Below are 19,350 nucleotides of genomic sequence, written 5' to 3' on the forward strand. Positions count from 1 at the left end.
TCTCCGGTATCCTCTCCGTCATCGCCGTCGTCGCCCGAACCATCATCAGTCGGTTGAGCAGCTTCAGAGCTAACGGGGGTAGCACTTGTAGAAGTCGCAATACCCGAAGAAATGACCGGCTTAGAAGATGACACTGCATGTGATGAGGTCTCGGCGGCACCGCTACTAGTTACGTGTGCAGAGCTCGAGGTTGTGGTGTGCGATGCCGTGTGCGATGCCGTGTGCGATGCCGTGTGCGATGCCGTGTGCGATGCCGTGTGCGATGCCGTGTGCGATCCCGAGTGCGATCCCGAGTGGGTTGCAGAGTGCGATGCAGAGTGGGACTCGGGAGTGGAAGTCGGATGCTCAGATCCTGTGCTTGTATGGTGGTGTGCAGCGCTGGAGGACAAATGATGGGATTCGGTGCTCGACGTATGGGTATGACTTCCTGTAGCAGAAGACCCTGGACTCGTGGTATGGCTATGAGTAGAAGTGCCTGCCGCAGACCCCTCCGAGGCTGTCCGTGTTGATGTCCCTGGAGTGGGAGTTTGCACAAACTGGCCTCCTGACGCAGAGGTCTCGTGAGTCGCACTTCTCGAGGTACTGTGGTTCTCGGGTGTCTTGGTGCTGGTCGTATGCGTGGGTGTGGCCTTGGTCGAGGTCGAGGTACTGTGGTCCTCGGGTGTCTTGGTGCTGGTCGTATGCGTAGGTGTGGCCTTGGTCGAGGTCGAGGTACTGTGGTCCTCGGGTGTCTTGGTGCTGGTCGTATGCGTAGGTGTGGCCTTGGTCGAGGTCGAGGTACTGTGGTCCTCGGGTGTCTTGGTGCTGGTCGTATGCGTAGGTGTGGCCTTGGTCGAGGTCGAGGTGCTATGTGACTCAGGTGTCTTGGTACTCGTGGAAGTAGATGTATCCTTGGTCGAGGTTGAGGTACTGTGAGACTCGGGCGTTTTAGTGCTTGTTGTGTGAGTAGCCGTGTCCTTGGTCGAGGTCGAGGTAGAGGTCTTGGTCGAGGTAGAAGTCTTGGATTTGGTGCTCGTCGTGTGGGTAGTCGTGTCCTTGGTCAAGGTAGAAGTCTTAGACTTGGATTTTGTGCTCGTCTTACTTGACTTCTTGCTTGTCTTGCTCGACTTCTTGCTCGTCTTCTTTTTGTGCTTTCTGGCCACCAGCCGGCCGTGCTTGTCTTCATCCACCTCATGCTCAATGGCGGCAGAATCCGACTCAGCCAGCCAGGCTCCTGCTACCGGAGCAGGAGTGATAGCAGGGTGAGAGGCTACCATATCGGTAGTAGGTAGATCAGCTCCCCAGGAGCTGGAAACCAGGCTGCCGGCCCACAGGGCCAGCAACAGCGTCCTCCTAAGTGTCGCAGGCATTTTCTGTGTTCACGATGCTTGGGAAACGAAATTTGGAGGTGGGAGGTAAAAGCATATCTTATATGATCGCCCTGATAACATAGCCGCATTAGGATTCAGCCGTGGTATACTGAAACGGCTGCGGTCCAGGGTCGTCGGCCCCATGCGTCGAACCTCTAACTCGTTAGTGAATTAGATAGATCTGGGGACTGATTCGGATGGACTATCGAACCCAATGAGTGGTAGCCAACAGTGGGTCTGTGGTCCTTCATAAGGGGCGAAAAGGCGTTGCTCATTCAATTTTGCCAGTGTTGGGTCAGATGACTCTGGGATTGGAGTCTTTCACTCGACCTGTCTATATGCTATCAACCTGTCATACTTAGTTTCCCAGCACTATCTTTTTTCATCGGTATCCTGACTTGGAGGGCGGTACGGACGTCGGCTTGTGCATCTGCAAGCTTGAGAAGCTGTGGCATCAGTGAATGAGACTCACAAAGCAAACAAAGCAAAATGGGTTATGAACCAACAAGCTAGTTGTGTAGCGAATGCGGATGCAGTGGACTCAGTCCATCCAAAGACTAACAAGACTCACGGGGCACCTCCAGCTAACTCAGAGTGTCGGTTACCCCTGGCGATCTCTGAACTAAGAGGTTTTGGCCCCATGGCCCCAAACGTGCCCGACAGATCAGGTGTTTGCTTCCTGTTTGCTTAGGGATAATGTGCCAGTTCCAACCAGCCTCAGAATCGCCCCCACGTCAGCGACTAACACTGCCACCTTAGAATCAACCAGACCTCCTCTTTTCCCTCCTCCCCCTTCTTTCCATTCATTCATGGATAGCTTAATCTCGGGAATATCATCTGGATCCTCGGAAAGTCGGCGTTAGTAGCCCTCGCTAAGTGTTCCTCTCCCCTGAGCTCCAAGCGCAGAAAAGCGAAGAGCCCGGAAGCCTTGGGGGAATGTTACCCGACATGGTCAGCCTCACGGCGCAACTACTTGTGGCACACAGAACCGGGTTTAGCCTGTGTTGGCTTTCACATCCAGGCCTGTCTTTCCAATCGAATCAATGACAGGACTAGTATTCTTGTGTCAGCCCCCGACGCTCATGCAGCATGCTACTACATGCTACATGCTACCTCGTACGGGCCGATTGACCAAGAGTGCTTGTGTTAGATAAGATGATATTTTTCAATTGCTAATATGGTTTCCCAGAGACGTCTCCTCCCGGCAGTGTCGCTGTCTGCGCCAGTCATAACCCCAGATCCACACCACTACCATCGCTGGCGCGCACAGAAAACACATGAATCCGATTACAGTAAAAGCCCACCCATTGCCGATGGCGTCAATCATAGGAAGGATTGCAGCAGCTGCACCAGCTCCGAGCCAACATCGTGTGAGATTCATGAGGGCTGTTGCCATGGCCGGACTCTGAGGGTAGATATCGACCATCAACGCACTCAAGGTATTCATTACTGCTGCGGAAGTATACCCGATGAGAAGAAGTAGGATGATTGGACCTGCAAGATTGGTCTCGTAGTGCAATACCCAGCCATACGCAATCATGCTCAGTGCCTCCCCGATTGCCTGCGGTAAGACGACCTCAGTGCGGGGGCGTTCGATGGCAAACTTATCCAGGTCAGGTCGGTGCTTGCTGGAAATATCTATGCCTTGGCTGTGTGCATGCCGTCGATAGTTCCAGTCCGTTATTATCCCCTGTGTGTATGCAGCAATCAGATTGCCCGCACCAAGTGGAATAAAGCACAGACCGATCTGCACCTCGTTAAAGCCATAGATGCGGCTGAACTGCGAGGTGATGGTGCCTGTAACAGCAAAGTAGCCTGCGATGGCCACACCATTTCCCAGAAGGATCAGGAAAACTTCTTTCTTAAAAATAATGGTAAGGGCCTTGAGCGGGTTGGGGAAGCGGATGTGAGTCTCCACTGAGGAGTAACCATCGGCCCGTTGACGTCGAGAGCAGAGCTGAAGCCCCGACAGGTTCCATATTGGGGGATATTGTGAGCCATTGCCTACAACCTTGCGCGCAGTTTCGGGAAGGAAAAACAGTAGCACAATAAAAAAAGCACCTGCAAGGATTGTCAACAACCAAAATATGAAGGGCCAGCCTAGGAACTGGGTCAGGAGCCCCCCGATTATAGGCCCTATCGACGGGCCAAGGATGAAGCCGGCCGAGACATATCCAATGTACCTGCCGCGTTCGGCGGTAGTGACGACGTCAGCAACAATAGCATTAGCGAGAGCAATGGTGCTGCTACCGCCAGCACTCTGAAGGCATCTCAAAATAAGCAGCGCGGCATAGTTGCGCTGCAGGGCGAGCCCGATGTTGGCGGCGATATAGGTGATGAAGCAAAGAATGTACGCTGGTCGCCGACCTGCACTGTCGGAAAGCCCGCCAAATATAGTGGGTGCGAGGCCTTGAAAGATCTAGTTTATCATGGTAAGAACGAATTCTCGTCTTTTTGCTGCTGTATGTATTTGCCTACCATGTACGTCGATAAGGTGAGGTTGATCAAGGTATCGCTCACGTGGAGCTGCTCGGCAATAGTGTCAAGGGCGGGCAGGTAGATGTTGGCCGACAAGGAGGAGAAAATACTGGCCACTGAGGCCATCAGGACAATCAATGCTTTTGTCCAACGGGAGAAGGTCGAGTAAACCTCGGTTTCACCGGGAGTCGAATTCGGATCTTCTTGCGGTGGCTCGGTATCCGACGGCACCCTTTCTGCTTTGGGGTCCGGGTCATCACACTGTTTCTCGCTCGACTTCACGGAGACCATTATATGTGTGCTCTATATTGCACCGAGATATACACTGGGCTAGAATCCAGCCCCTGGGATACCAGGTAAATCGAACACAAACTCGCAGGGCGATGCACCCTTTTGAATGAGCATGCGTGTCGGAGGGCTCTGACTTCTGCCTGCAGCTAATCATTCAAGGACAAGGCCGATCAATATCTGCATGGTCGATCACATCACAGGGGCCCGGATCCTGTCTGGTCGAATAGCGCACGCTTCGTCGTTGAGCTACCACGGATAATGATGCATAATGCTGCTCGTCCTCGAACGTGGGCAAGCGTCAGTCTAGCGCAGAGATGACAATATTCCCCGTAGGGGCTACTTCATTGACTCAGTTGATGCCATCATTATATTGAAAAATCGCAGCTTATTAGGCAGGCTTTCAGCTGCTGAGTTCTCTCTCCTGCCTCATCTCTTATAAGGCGTTATGCAAGGTATGTATCCCTGCGATACCTGCAGTCTGCCGGTCCATTTTCCTCCCATTAACCCCAATCCACACGGTATTTCCTTTTGAGGGCTTCTCTTTCTCCCAGGTTTCCACATCTGACGTGATTTGGATTATCCTTAAGTTCAACACTACACACAGCTGACAATCGCAACACATCTTCAACACCATGTTATCGATACCTATAGATCATCCCTTGTATCAGCTTTAATGATCCCAGCGCCAGTTCCCTTATCTATCAAAAACAGTGCTATCTCGAAAGCTTACCCCAAACCAACTACATGCTTTTGTAGCATTGTTGTGTGAAGCTGAGATGCGTATCCTCGAATGTGCTGTTCTGGTGGTCCGGTACGGCGAGGTCCCCCGTAAGCGTGCGGGACGGGAAACTTTTGTCCGGAGATTTTACGGTCAAGCCGTTGCTTATATTTATTGGCACTAGAACCTTGGACTATTGATTGAAGTGCTCGAGGCGAGCTGCTCCCCAGCTACTTTGGGGTCAATTTATCTGCACCTGGATTGTGTAGGGTGTGTCCACGAATGGATCTGTTCGATAGTGATATCCAACCGGAGTAAATGTCACGGAGCCATAGAATCTATATATAGGGCGCAGAATGAGTAGCTGACAATTTTTTTTTTGGCTAAATTGCCATGTAGTACTCTGTTCCAGCTGGGAAATTGACGTTAAATTGGGCTTCTTTGTTGAAGCTTCATACAGTAGACTAAACTGACATATTGCTGGAGCCAACAAGAAAAAAACCGCAATTTATGTGAATGAAACCATTTCAGCCGAGAAGGAACTGATATCGGAAAGAAAATGTATTATTTTTGCAATCATAGAATAATGCTTGCACTGAACCCACTGAAAAAAATATCATCCCATCAAGAGATGCTTACTGTACTTAATTGTATCGGGCCCCGGAAGTTATATATATCGGCTTAGTAGTGGTCCACGATTCACTATGGACAGAAAACGACAGAAACCCAACAGTACAAGAATCTTTCTTCATTATCCCGACGGACTTTGGATTAATTAATCAGGAGTTGCAATCTTCTCATATGCTTCACTCATACTGAATACATACACTGCCACCTCAACATCACCCCACAATTCCGGCTTCAGGAAGATTCCGCAGAACCGCAATTTCAGTTTTCTTTGGAAGATAGAGCCAAAGTTAGACACAAATAGTATATCAAGCCCGGGTGGTCTAGTGGTATGATTCTCGCTTAGGGATACAAACCCAAGCATATCTGCGAGAGGTCCCGCGTTCGATCCGCGGCTCGGGCCTTGAATCTTCTTTTTGGTTTTTTTGTCCCTCTATTTCTTTCTACAATAGCTGTATCGAATCCTCAATAATATTCAGTTTGTTCTTTCTATTAATTGATTTATGTTGTCTGTTGCTGGCTGTATCCCTATGTCAATGAACACCTTACTATTCTCGCCCGGGGAAACAGGAAGCAACGAACAGTCCGACGAGTGATTTCTAGTAGTTTGAATCGTCGAATGATCAATCAATCAGTCCGTTCTACCTCTCATTCTGCCTACCAGCACAACTCATTAAAGGCGAGGGGGATTTCTATTTTCCTTCGACCTACGACAGCTTGGTTGTATTGCTCGAATCTCACGCCCGCTCTACCGCAGCAGGCCACTGTGCACCAGTTGCCGCCGCCTGTCCCGTCATTTCAAGCGCATCAGCATCAGTTCCATCAGCAGCGCGATCTTCCTCGTTCCATCCTTCGCGATCATCCTTCACCATCCGCACAAAACACACGTCCAGCAGTAATGCCACCGCGCTGATCCCTACCCCGAAGTACAAAGCGGCCCGGTACCCCATTATCCGACCGGAGTGTTTCGCGATCTGGTCCTCGATTGTAGCGGCAAAGCCCAACCCTAGACTAACGCCGTAGAGGTTCAGTGCGCCGATCAGTGAACCTGCAATGCCTTGCTGGTGCCGACGGACGGAGTTGCTGGCGATGATTTGCGCGGCGGTGTAGACGAAGTCCGGACAGAATGAGAAAAGCACGATGGAGGGGAAGACCTGCGCCCAGTAGGTTTGGTGCACTGGGACGGTGGCCATTAGTGCGTTGGAGATCAGGATGGTTATGGTTCCGATGGCGAGGATCCATTGCGCTGCGAATCGAGGGACGAGCCATGCCGCAAGGGAGGCTGCGCCCGTGGCACAGATTACGAAGGGGGTCCAGCCGACGGCGAAGTGCAGGGGGGACCAGTGCCAGACGTCTTGGAGCCAGAGGACCTGATACCAGATCAAAGTGCCGACGGCCATGTAGTTGAGGAGGACGACGAGGAGTAGTGTGAGGATTGATGGGGCCTTGAAGATCTCGAGCGGCATGATAGGGTAGTCTGTGCCGCTTTTCTCCCAGAGAAGGAAGGCCCCAAAAAGGATGACGGATGTGATTAGGAGGGCGATTTCGTAGGGAGTGGACCATCCTACGCTGGGTGCTTGACTGCAGTAGAGTGTGGTGAGTATGGATTTGTCTTCTTCCGGGCGGAAATTAGCTTACTTCCAGACAAAGTTGAACAAGATCAGGGAACTTGTTCCCAGTGCTGATCCTATCCAGTCGATCTTTCCGTGTCTGTCGAGGAGAGTCTCTCGTGAACTCAATGCCCACAAGGGGACGAAGGTGGCAATGCCAATGGCAGCTCTATGGTTCAACTTCGTTAGTACTATCCCATTCAGCAGGGTACTACCACCTACATGAAGACGAAGAACCATTTCCATTCTGTTCCTTCCATGAATGCACCCAGGGACAATGCCCCGAAATAGCCACCGGTTGGCGCCGACGCAGCGAAGAAACCCAAACTGAGGTTGCGCACGCGTCCTGGAGGATTGGTGCTTGCAATCAGAGCCACAGCATTAGGCATGATGAAGGCACCTCCTAGGCCTGCGAGCGCCCGCATGGCGACAAACGCATAGAAGTTGCTGCAGAAAGCGCTGATCAAGGTACAAAGACTAAGCCATGCTCCGCCCGCCAGGAGAAGCTCTCGATGGCCGTAGACGTCTCCCAATCGCCCGCTCATAAGAACGAAGGTCCCTTGTGTCATTCTAAACAGAGTTAGTGTAACCATGATTATCTTCTTGTTGCTCCAGCTGCTACTAACGCATAACTTGCGCCGACCCACGTGGCAGAGCTCTCCTGAGCACCTAGAGACTCCCCTAGCAGAGTTCCACCCGCGATCCCAGCAAAACTCACAGTCATCTGGCATCCCTCAGCAGCGGAAAATCTAGGAATGTGATGGATACGTTACCTGCACAAGATTGGCCAGGAGCAGCAGCACGGTGATGGCCAACCGACGGGATTGAGTGATTTGGACAGAAGGCGCTCGCTCAAAGACGGCCTGGCCTGCCGTGGGCGTCACATTCCGCTGGAGAGAGTCATTGAGCGGGTCTTGGGTATCGTCTGCAGGAGTTTGGGGGATGGATTGGAGAGGGGACGGGACCGCTGGATGCGACAACGACGACGCAGGAGCTGTAACCTCGTAGTGAAGGGCCTGCACCAAGGACATGATGATGGTAGAACAATTGTTGATGAGGCCAATTTGGGGTGCGTTATCAACCTGGAAGGTGAGGTTGAAATAACTCTATCTGTATTATTAATTGACCGGTCCAGTTAGTGTCAATACTAGGATTGCATCCGGATTTAGGCTGAGTGCGGAGAATGTCGAAGCAGCACAACGAGGGGTCGGGATGAGCTATCAACTGCATCACTTTGAGTCACGGACGAGCATAGGAGAGATTTACCAGATAGAGTTATGATAGCCGCCGGAGACATAGCTCCCGATCCTTTGTTATCTTGGCTTTTCCCACTCTCCGCGACCTCGGACACGTTGCAGCCGGGGATTGAGCAGTGACTGTGACTCCCGATGCATGACCAGAAGAGTTTTCTGGAGTGCAGGGGTCATGGCCTACAAGTTAGCTCGTGTGCACCGGCACATGCATCGAAGGAAAAGGTTCTAGACCCAGATATTTCACTCTGGCAGTTGGATTCCGGATTTTGTGTCACTGTTCAGTACTGATAAAGAGGTGAAATGGATTTTCATCGACCAGGAGTGGAGACCCCACAAAATATCTCGTATTCGCTCTTTGCAGCATGGCCTCTCCGGGGGTGTGTATGACTCGGTCACTGACAGCATGGACTCAGTAAGCTTGCATCGGGACTGGATAAAAGTGACTCTCATTAGTTGGCGATTGCCGAAGTGACAAATAGTTAATGTTGTTGCATCCCTACTGAAATAAAGGGCAGAACCAATGGGGGCTAGAGGAAAGTCTCCGCCGCTTCCCTGCAAGCGTGATTTATCTTGAGTCAGTCGTCGTCTTCATTCATGTAGCTCGGCTTCACTCAATGTGCTTAGATGCAGCATGTATGTTCCATGATTGTTCAGTGCAGTCCATTTTGAGCAATATACATAGACTTTAGGTGCTCTGACAGGCTACAAGCGACGTCTAACAACAAAGTTCTGGGGAGATATTGCAACGAATGTTCAGTATATGCATGCATTAATTGACATCTCGTATGTTCAGGACGAGCTATCCTGGATAAGGGCAATGTGTGGTTTTGTGCTCATTTTGGCGTCTTTCTGTATAATGCAGTGAACGGCGACAATTCCTTGTCATATCCTTTTCTCTTCGAACAGAGTACTGCCGACCTAATCTTGACATGCACCAGGCGCTATATGCTCCCGAGCAACGCGAGGACTTCTGGACAACCAAGCCATGAGGCATACCAGTTTGGCGTACGTCCATGGTTATCGTTGGCTTCGGGGTTCGCCCCGGCTGTGAGTAGGACTCTGACAACGCCTACATGGCCATGCTGGGCAGCGCATGACAGAGGCGTTCGATACCCACTCCTTAGGTGATCGGGATTCGCACCTTTTAGCAAGAAGTAACTCGTCATACCCTCTAGTCCCAGATTAGCAGCCTCAACCATCGCGTCCGCAAAGTGGCGCCCCACCCTAGGGTCTTTCTCAACCAGCATCTCGACTATGGATTGGTGGTTACGCCATGCCGCACACACCAGGGCTGGACTATCCCATGTCTCGAAACCAATCATCGGGTCCGCACCGTGATCAAGCAGTAAGCGGGCAATCTCATTGTCTCCAGTCCGGGTGGCATTGATGAGGGCTGTCTCAAGTTGTTGGCGATGTACGTAGTTGACGGGAGCGCCATTGCAGAGCAGCATCTTCACAATGTCGACCTGTCTGCTGCGTGCAGCTGCGCACAATGCCCTTCCAAGACTATCAACTTCGGCAGTGTGCGGTAGGTCCTTCACATGGGAGATGAGGCGTTCAGTCACAGCTAGACTTCCAGCAATGATGGCTACCTCCAGAGGACTGTGATCAAGCTTGTTGGGAAGAGTAGGATTTGCGCCCCTTTCGAGTAACCTTCGGACAACAGGCAAGTGCCCTTCACGGACAGCGATCATGAGCGGGGTGTTGCCATGGACGCCAGCGGGATACTCTATATCTGTTCCTAGATCCAGGAGAGCATCGATGATGTTTACGCAGCCGTATGTTGCGGCTGTAGAAATAGGATGTGAATCCGTAGTGGGGTTCTGATTGTTTGCTGGAAGTTTCGCTCCAAAGGCTAGTAGCTTTAGGAGGGTTTGTAGCTGTCCTTTGCTGGCAGCCCAATGGAGAAGAGATTCGCCCATGGTCCGCACCGCGCATTGATAGAGACAAGGGTTGACCCACCGATATAGGTATTGGCTGGTCTGAGCGAAGCAGTTGAGGTCGGTTTCGCTTTTCAGGTGCCCCGCGATGATGGGGACCAATTCAGGTGGGAGATGAAAGAGTGGCATCGCGAGAAGGTTTGGATATTTCAAGAATAGCCACAGCAGAATATCAAGAGATTCAAGAAACTTGTAGAGCGCAATTGAGAAAACAATCCATACATTAAATGCGAGGGTAGATTTGCATCCATGATGGCATCCGCAGGTCCCGGTGAGGCTGTTTCCCGATCGGGTCGAGAATTGAATTTACATGCAAACTTTATTGCTTTCGCCCTCCCTAATCGGCCAGTGGATTTCGATCGCATGGCCTTGGACTTCCCCATTGAAGCAGCCGTTTACTACAATCTTCTCTTGGCATGTATTGGCCCCGTCAAGGACACCGGCCTTCACAGTAGCAGCAACAGCTTCGTACAATTCATACAGCGCCAGATTCCTCCCAATGCACGACCGTGATCCTAGACCGAAGGTAAAGAAACATAGCTCGCGCGTTGCGTAGTCAGTCCCATCAGTTAACCATCGCTCAGGCCTGAACGTGAAAGGATCAGGAAACGCATCGGGATCATGATGGAAGACGTATATCGAGGCCCCGACCGAGACCCCTCCTGGGAGGTACACGCCACTTGCGTGACATCCGCCGTCGGGTACAGCCCTGGTGAGAGGCGCAGGATTGGTCATGGCGAGTCGTAGGCCTTCAGTAATTACGCTCCGTAGATACGGAAGGCTTTGCAGGTCCACTGAGCTAGAGTCGCCTAACTCTTGTTGAAGGCGCTCACGGACGTGGGACTGGCGGACAAGATGGAACAAGACAGTCGCAAGCGTCTGACCGGTTGAGCTGGTCGCAGCGAATAGTGACCCTTCACAGATACCAATGACCTCGTCCTCCGCCGCTCCAGCTGTGCAGAGACGGCCGTGGTAGGTGTGTGCTAAGGTACTGAGATCTGCGTTGACAATTCCTTCAACAATCGATCTTGCGAATTGGTCAACTCGACGCATTGAAGACCCCCAATAACGATCCTGAACGGTGACATGGAGCGATAAAATCCTCGAGAACAACCAATTGGGAAGCATAGAGTAGTATCCAAAAGCTGCGATAGCCTGCAGCCATGCACTCGCCGAGAATTTTGTCGGCGGTGAGCGAGTATCTATGTTGACGGGCTCGTTCAGCGCTCCATACGACCTATCGAACATATAGCCCGTCATGACGTCCATCGAGAGCCGTAACGCCAAATCTAGGATGTCAGCGCGATACGAGGCGGATTTTACCGCGCGTCTCTTCTCATTGGCCAAACGAGCGATGAATTGCTGGACATATTGCTGAACATTCTGTGTTCCTACCGCTTCTCGTATCCTAGCAGGCGTAAATAATGGCAGAACAGCCTTAGCTCGCTTATCGCGGTAGGCTTTGTCGATAGCGGAAAATATGGTGGGCTGCCCATTGACATCAAAGTTGCGATACCGAGCATCTTTCATGAAACCCCCATTAGCCACGTAGATAGTAGCTAAGGCATGGGGATCGGAGATGGAGACCTGATTTGGGGCGATGCGCAATACTCGAGTGTTGTATCGGTGATGGTAATACACCAGGGTCTGTGGTTCGGTCCCAAGGAAGACGATAATCCACTGGGGGATGGATGAGATGCAAAAGATCCAAGGCCCAGGAACATGGGCTAGAGGATGCAGGGTGAGACGATAGATTGCCACGGTGATGACGCCGATGCAGAGGAGGATCGAGGCATCAGCTGCAACCCCGTTACCGAGCAGCATCATGACAAGCTCGACATTCCTACCGAAGCACTACCAGGCGATCAGCCGAGGCAGTTTTCGCGATGAGAGATTGTCCAGTGTGCCATTTGCCATTTGAACTTGTCTCAGAGGCGCGTTGATCTGAGCGTTGCCGATCTGCGTCGCAAGAATGACGAGCGGTGAGGGGTTGCAGGGTGGGAGAAACAAGGCTGGCTCGGATTAACCTTCTCAACATCTCTTCTCCTCCCCTTGCAACGTCTGCTCCATCGCCATGCATGAGACTACAACCTCGAGCATCTCTGATTCCGAGAAAGCGATGTCTGCCTCCGAAGAATGAGAATGGCCATTGAAGTGGGAAATGATAAGGTACCGTCGGGTCCATGGTCCTGAATTATATGAACCTCTCAAAGTCGAGAGAGGCTAACGAGTGATTTGATTGCCAGTGGAAGCCGCACCGGCCAATCCTGACCCAGAAGCTGCTGCTATAAATGGCCAGGACACCCTCACATTTCATCATTGCAATAGCCTGAAAGGGGAGGGGGATGTCCATCAAACACGAACCACCGATAAATGAGAACCTTCCCCGCAGTCCGAGCGGACGATCGGCGACGATCCCCTGGCAAGAACCACGGGTCGGCCAGCGACACCCCTGAGACTCCTGCAAGTCGCTATCGAGATCCGAGGTTTCTCGATTGTCTCAAAGACGGGGAGTTTCATATGCAACTGGCCCGGCTGCCGTCGCATGACAAACAACGATGCTACATAAGCAGATCGTAACCCACCGTCCCATTTGAAACTCCATGACTGAATTCTACACTCAACTTCACCCATCATGACTACCAACGGCATTCAACCCGGCCACGTCGGCAATCTGACTCAGGATCAAGAGGCCAAATTACAACAGCTCTGGTCCATTGTCCTTACTCTGCTGGACGTGAAGTCCCTACAAAGTGGAGATGCCTCGGCACAGACCCAGCCCGATCAGCGTCCAAGCACGTCGCTCTCCCGAGCCGACACCGTCGTTTCCGCTCATGGCCAGACGGCTTTCACAGAAGACTTGTCCCGAGTCCTCCGGGAGAATGGTATGAGCAACCCTGACATTAAGTCCGTCCGGGAGGCCCTGAGTGACACCTCGATCGACGACCTTCGCTCGGGTCTGTTGTACACTGCCAAACATGACTCCCCTGACGTCCTCCTACTTCGCTTCTTACGCGCTCGCAAGTGGGACGTCAGCAAGGCCTTCGGGATGATGTTGAAGGCGCTCGTCTGGCGCAAGGATCAGCACGTCGACGACAAGGTGATTGCGAACCCTGAACTTGCCGCATTAGTCACGTCGCAGAACACGGTGGACACGCACGCGGCCAAGGAGTGCAAGGACTTCTTGGACCAAATGCGTATGGGGAAATGTTATATGCACGGAACCGACCGCGATGGCCGACCTGTTCTTGTGGTGCGCGTTCGCTTCCATCAACCCTCAAAACAGAGCGAGGCAGTGATCAATCGATTCATCCTTCATACGATCGAGACAGTCCGGTTATTGCTGGCGCCTCCCCAGGAGACAGTGGTACGTCTATCCATCTTTTGTTTCCATGGGCTCCCACGGGTTGTATCCCGCTAATGATCCATGTGGCAGACCATCATCTTCGACATGACTGGCTTTGGCCTCTCGAACATGGTAAGTTGCTCTGCAAATCAGGGATATACGCACGGGGAACTGACCATGACCAGGAATATGCACCGGTGAAATTCATCATCGAGTGTTTCCAGGAGAACTACCCTGAGTCGCTGGGATACATGCTTATCCACAACGCTCCTTGGGTCTTCTCTGGTATGTTTGCACCCCTCGCCCCTTTACTCTGCCGGGTCTAATGAAGCGATAGGAATTTGGAAGATCATCAAGGGGTGGATGGACCCGGTGATTGTGTCGAAAGTGAACTTCACCAACAAGGTGTCCGATCTGGAGAAGTTCATTGCCCCGGAGCAGATTGTGAAAGAGCTGAAGGGCAAGGAAGACTGGACCTATGAATACGTCGAGCCGGTTGCCGGCGAGAACGAGCTGATGGCGGATACGGAAACCCGCGACCGCATTTACAGCGAGCGGTTGAAGATTGGTGAGGAGCTGCTGCTGCGGACCTCGGAATGGGTCTCCACCAGCCAGCGAAAGGACGCGGCCGCTGCCACAACGGCCCGAGAACGACGGAGCGAGACGATCGAATCGCTGCGCCAGAACTACTGGGAGCTGGATCCGTATGTGCGCGGGCGCACGTTCCTGGACCGGACGGGAGTAGTCAAGAAGGGGGGCAAGATTGACTTTTACCCCAGCCCCGATTTGGAGCCCGCCACGGCTAAGATGCTGGAAGTGGAGCATTTTGAGCGAGCTCAGGTCAAGGTGGTGGATATGCAATGATTGATTGTTTCCTTTGTTAGGTTCATGGCGTCAGGTTCGGAAGTAATGCTCTTGTGGGACGTGGATTATTATAGTTACTTAAATTACACATTTTCTTAACACATGCATAAGACCCGATACATATAGGTCATAGATTTCTATCAAGATGGCAGAGATTCAGGGTCGTCTTCGAATGGATGATTCAATATAGCTGAAGTCTCCCCTTTCCCGGCTTCCCTCCAAAAGAGAATCCCGACCGCATCGGCGAGACTCGAGTTCCCCACGTGGTGGGTTCCCTACCATTCAACATGTTCAAATTAATCACTGCTTCAACTTTGAAAAACAAAAAAAACCTTCCTCATTTTTTCAATATATTTTTAATGTCCTCTCTCATCTCTCCTTTCAAATCATGCACCATAAAAGATCCGGGATATGCTCGCCGGCAGTCATGGCTCAGCTGCAGCGCAATTTGGCCCCATGCCGCGGAATCCGCTCCCTTTGATCCTGCTTCTCCCTGGCCCGCCCCTTTTCTATTCAGCTTCCCTGCAAGCTTTGGGCAAACACCCACTATCGGCGCCACTAGAGTCGGGTTCTCGCGGACGATCGATCCAGACATCACTGGCACTGACCAGCACCATCTTCTTCAAGTCTTACAGCCCAGAGTGTGACTGGGACCTATCTTCCTCCTGTGCAGGTGTCTTACGCACCGATGTCCAATTAGCTGGCGTTCCGTTCCCCGCATCGGTTCCTGAAGGTTCATCTGAGGCGCACCCCTCCTGAGCCCTGACATGGTTGTATGTGCCCAAATCTCTCCCCTGGCTATCACCTGCCTATACCGGCTTAGCTGTCAGCACTTGGTCCTTGTGATGCATCTACTAATCGCATACTAAACTAGTACTTGCTGCATCTCTGTATGAAGCCTTGACTTTAGACTCTACAGAGTAGTGAAATTAGCTGCTCAGCCTGGTTGATCTTTCCCCTCTTCGTGTCATCCTCCCCTAGCACCGTTCGGCTGATTGGCAGGAAGGTTTATGAAATCGATCGGGCTCTGCATCTGTGCAGCTGAGATGCATCACAATCATCACCAATCATGGGTATCCCTGTCTCCCGATTGATGGCCATGTATAATCTCCGATCAGTTCACTCGTTCAGCTGAGGGAGGGGGTTACGACCATGTAATACTACAGTGGCTTCGGGATTTATTCTTGTCGACCCGTCTGATTGGATCTACGCTCTCAGGGACTCGTCCTGCCATCCATGTCCCATTGGCATGATGGAGCCCCCGCCTGACATTCCTTTCTCCCACGCCCTCCTGACCATTCTCGGTTCGAATCATATTTATTTATGCTGCCCCATGGCGGACGCATTGCATTCTGTCACTGCAGCGTTGTGGCTCTCCCTAGCTAGCTCAAGGCGCATCCTCGTGGAATGCTGTCCACAATGGCCTTTTCCTTCGTTCTTCGTATTCTATCCCCCCTTTTTCTAATCCTGCAACTGTCGACGGCAGCCTCGACGTCCACTCTTCGCCAATGCCTTCTCACTGCGGTGCAGAATGACCCAACCCTTGTCGCCGTGGATGGTGACCTTCTCTATCAGACGCTCGCCGTTCAGGTGTACAACCTGAACTGGCCCGTCACGCCGGCAGCAGTGGCCTTTCCCAAGTCCACCCAGCAAGTCGCCTCTATCGTCAATTGCGCCGTGTCGCTGGGCTACAAAGTCCAGGCCAAGAGCGGAGGCCACAGTTATGGCAATTACGGTACCTAGTCCCTGCCCTCGTTCGTCAGCCGCTCACCCTACTGACCTCACCACACTTTAGGCCTCGGCGGCACCAATGGCGCGATCAGTATCAACCTCAAGAATATGAAATCCTTCTCCATGAACTACACCAACTACCAGGCCACCGTGGGTGCCGGCATGCTAAATGGCGAACTCGACGAATATCTCCACAACGCCGGGGGGCGGGCCGTCGCGCACGGCACCTCTCCACAGATCGGCGTTGGAGGTCACGCAACCATCGGTGGACTGGGCCCCTCGGCGCGTCAATATGGAATGGAACTCGACCACGTTTTGGAAGCCGAAGTCGTTCTTGCCAATGGCACCGTAGTGCGCGCCTCGTCTACCCAGAATTCGGACCTACTATTTGCCATCAAAGGCGCCGGCGCCAGCTTCGGCGTCGTCACCGAGTTCGTCTTCCGCACTGAGCCCGAACCGGGCTCCGCAGTCCAGTATACCTTCACCTTCGGACTCGGAAGCACTTCGGCGCGCGCCGACCTGTTCAAGAAATGGCAGAGCTTCATCTCTCAGCCAGACCTCACCCGCAAATTTGCTAGCATCTGCACCCTTCTCGATCACGTCTTGGTCATCTCCGGTACCTTCTTCGGCACCAAAGAAGAATACGACGCTCTCGGTCTGGAGGACCAGTTCCCCGGCCACACCAACTCCACCGTCATTGTCTTCACCGACTGGTTGGGCCTCGTGGCCCAATGGGCCGAGCAGTCCATCCTTGACCTGACGGGCGGCATTCCCGCGGACTTCTACGCCCGCTGTCTCTCCTTCACGGAGAAGACCCTCATCCCGTCCAACGGCGTCGACCAACTCTTCGAGTATCTCGACAGCGCTGATACCGGAGCACTGCTCTGGTTCGTTATCTTCGACCTCGAAGGTGGCGCCATCAATGACGTCCCCATGGACGCAACGGGGTATGCCCACCGCGACACGCTCTTCTGGCTGCAGTCGTACGCCATCACGCTGGGGTCTGTGTCGGAGACCACCTATGACTTCCTGGACAACGTGAACGAGATTATTCGTAACAATACTCCCGGTCTGGGCAATGGAGTGTATCCAGGCTATGTGGATCCCCGTCTCCAGAACGCTCGCGAGGCGTACTGGGGTTCCAATCTGCCGAGATTGATGCAGATCAAGTCGTTGTATGACCCGACCGATCTGTTTCATAACCCGCAGGGCGTGTTGCCTGCGTGATTTAATTGTGGAGTTCGGGATTGTTGGGGGTTTTCTTGACTCGTACATGGGTTTCATTTCTTGGATAATTTATCAAGTATTTTGTACCTAATGGGTTGTTTTAATGAAATCAGCCTCCGCCCCATCTAATTCTTCGATATCATAATATCTTTTATATAGTGCTTCGCATCACGATCGTGTCACATACTGTCTACTTGTTCTATCGCTTCTATACTATAACTATACTGTACCTACAACTTCGCCGCCGGTCCATCCGGCCGAAGAACCGCCAACGCGGCGGGCGTCACATCCGCCAGGGTACGACACCCCGTCAATTGCATGCAGCGCTTGAACTCTTCGTAGAGAATATCCAGAACGCGAGAGACACCGTTCTCTCCGTCATACTGTTGTCAGGGTAGTTAGCATACCATCGCTGGTTTCCAGATTACATAATGGGGTAGGCATTTAAGAAGCAACGGGAACAACATACAGCTAAACCCCAGATCGTCGGCCTTCCGATCCAGCAACACTCGGCTCCCAATGCCAATGCTTTGAAGATATCCGTTCCGGTCCGGATACCTCCATCGATATGTACGCGTATCTTCCCTGCCGCGGCTTCTACGCATTCAGGTAGCGCGTCGATGGTTGGCACGACTTCGTCGAGCTGTCTTCCGCCGTGGTTGCTCACGATCACCCCGTCACAGCCGTATTCTCGGGCAAGAAGGATGTCCTCGGCTGTCAGGACACCTTTGATCCAGATCTGCATGGTCGTGACGGACCGCAGCCACGGGATCTCTTTGGCCCAGCTATGTGCATCTGAGTTTGTGGCGACGAAGCCTGCGTCGTGTGTGACCTGTTGGAGTTGTTCGGACGTGACTCCCATCATGGGCCAGGAGAGGCCCTCTGGTGTGCGGAAGTCGTTGCGGGTTTCGTTGTAGCGGTATCCCAGGACCGGACTGTCAGCTGTCAGAAAGATGGCTTTGCAGCCTGCTGCTTCGGCGCGACGGATGATTTGGGTCTGCAGGGCGCGGTCGCGGAAGGTGTATAGTTGCATGGTGTGTGTCGCTGAAGGGTTGAGTTGTTGGCCGGCTTGGACGACGTCTTCGACTGGGTATGTGCTGAATGAGGAGACGGCCATGGGGATGTTGCGACGTGCGCTGGCTCGACTGCTGGCTAGTTCACCCTGGGGATGTGCCATTGCTTGGATGCCGGTCGGGGAGAGGCCGAGTGGGAAGTCGAAGGTTTGATTGAAGAGGTTGAGTCGCAGATCGAGTTGGGAGACATCGACTAGGACTCGTGGGCGAAGTCGGTATTTCTTGTAGGCGGTCGAGTTCTCTGTTACGGTGATTTGGGTGGTCGAGCCGGAGTTGTAGAATTCTGAGGTTTGGTTAGTGAATTGCAATAAATCTCAAGATAGGAAATGCGAACCTCGCGCTTTAAGGGGGAGTTTCTTCGAACCGGCAATCTTGATGTCCTCGATGCTGAGCATCAATTCGGGCAGGGAGGGAGCCATGGTGGGTGCTGCTGATCTGGTGAAGCTTCTCTCGGTCGGAGACGGGTGATACAGAAGAATTGAGTCGAAGATAGGTTGGGGGAAGTGTTACCCCTCGGTTATGCAGGTGGTTCGTGTCTTATCGAGGGTCGAGCGGGGATACAATGCCGAGTGACTTGTCTCTGCAGCTGCAGGTTGCTAGTCAACCATTGGTGGCTGTGTTTTCGTCCCGCCATTTGGTGTCGCTGATCCCCATTCACAAGTTACTAGTTACTAGTAGTAGCTTGCTTTTCAATTGACCAATCGTGCGCAGGATGTATAGGGTCACTCCTTAGTATAGTAAGCCCTCGGTAGATGGGGATGTGAGGATATCGCGATCGCGCAGAGATGTAGTCGCATGCCGTGTTATTTCCAATGCAATCCCCATGACGGTCGCACTTCGCTG

General features: G+C 52.5%; 8 protein-coding genes and 1 non-coding gene across 9 annotated transcripts; 3 read left to right on the top strand and 6 right to left on the bottom strand.

Annotated features, from left to right (window-relative positions):
* Position 1: 1 nt before the first annotated feature.
* On the bottom strand, positions 2-1,349 carry An01g14450 (uncharacterized protein; the record flags this gene model as incomplete). The annotated part of the gene is made up of 1 exon (XM_059745789.1): positions 2-1,349. A coding segment is annotated over one exon (1,348 nt), but the record flags the coding sequence as incomplete, so codon positions are not given.
* A 1,165-nt stretch (positions 1,350-2,514) lies between these two features.
* On the bottom strand, positions 2,515-4,118 carry An01g14460 (uncharacterized protein; the record flags this gene model as incomplete). Its single annotated transcript, XM_001389799.1, has 2 exons — positions 2,515-3,768; positions 3,828-4,118. 2 exons carry the CDS (start codon positions 4,116-4,118, stop codon positions 2,515-2,517), a joined length of 1,545 nt encoding a protein of 514 aa, XP_001389836.1.
* Positions 4,119-5,775: 1,657 nt separating this feature from the next.
* Positions 5,776-5,866, top strand: tRNA-Pro (AGG). The gene has a single exon. It is a non-coding gene; the product is annotated as a tRNA-Pro (tRNA).
* Positions 5,867-6,200: 334 nt separating this feature from the next.
* An01g14480 (uncharacterized protein) lies at positions 6,201-8,104 on the bottom strand (the record flags this gene model as incomplete). The annotated part of the gene is made up of 5 exons (XM_059745802.1): positions 6,201-7,044; positions 7,102-7,242; positions 7,296-7,643; positions 7,721-7,797; positions 7,847-8,104. The coding sequence occupies 5 exons, from the start codon at positions 8,102-8,104 to the stop codon at positions 6,201-6,203; spliced, it is 1,668 nt and encodes a 555-aa protein (XP_059603370.1).
* Positions 8,105-9,267: 1,163 nt separating this feature from the next.
* On the bottom strand, positions 9,268-10,395 carry An01g14490 (uncharacterized protein; the record flags this gene model as incomplete). The annotated part of the gene is made up of 1 exon (XM_059745810.1): positions 9,268-10,395. The coding sequence occupies one exon, from the start codon at positions 10,393-10,395 to the stop codon at positions 9,268-9,270; it is 1,128 nt and encodes a 375-aa protein (XP_059603371.1).
* Positions 10,396-10,572: 177 nt separating this feature from the next.
* Positions 10,573-12,090, bottom strand: An01g14500 (uncharacterized protein; the record flags this gene model as incomplete). The annotated part of the gene is made up of 1 exon (XM_001389802.1): positions 10,573-12,090. The coding sequence occupies one exon, from the start codon at positions 12,088-12,090 to the stop codon at positions 10,573-10,575; it is 1,518 nt and encodes a 505-aa protein (XP_001389839.1).
* An 811-nt stretch (positions 12,091-12,901) lies between these two features.
* An01g14510 (uncharacterized protein) lies at positions 12,902-14,476 on the top strand (the record flags this gene model as incomplete). Its single annotated transcript, XM_001389803.3, has 4 exons — positions 12,902-13,633; positions 13,703-13,744; positions 13,798-13,897; positions 13,950-14,476. 4 exons carry the CDS (start codon positions 12,902-12,904, stop codon positions 14,474-14,476), a joined length of 1,401 nt encoding a protein of 466 aa, XP_001389840.1.
* Positions 14,477-15,895: 1,419 nt separating this feature from the next.
* An01g14520 (uncharacterized protein) lies at positions 15,896-17,434 on the top strand (the record flags this gene model as incomplete). The annotated part of the gene is made up of 2 exons (XM_001389804.3): positions 15,896-16,211; positions 16,272-17,434. The coding sequence occupies 2 exons, from the start codon at positions 15,896-15,898 to the stop codon at positions 17,432-17,434; spliced, it is 1,479 nt and encodes a 492-aa protein (XP_001389841.3).
* A 230-nt stretch (positions 17,435-17,664) lies between these two features.
* An01g14530 (uncharacterized protein) lies at positions 17,665-18,926 on the bottom strand (the record flags this gene model as incomplete). Its single annotated transcript, XM_001389805.3, has 3 exons — positions 17,665-17,817; positions 17,904-18,790; positions 18,842-18,926. The coding sequence occupies 3 exons, from the start codon at positions 18,924-18,926 to the stop codon at positions 17,665-17,667; spliced, it is 1,125 nt and encodes a 374-aa protein (XP_001389842.3).
* Between the last annotated feature and the right edge of the window lie 424 nt (positions 18,927-19,350).

The sequence above is a fragment of the Aspergillus niger genome (genome assembly GCF_000002855.4).
Source record: "Aspergillus niger supercontig An01".
NCBI lineage: Eukaryota > Fungi > Ascomycota > Eurotiomycetes > Eurotiales > Aspergillaceae > Aspergillus > Aspergillus niger.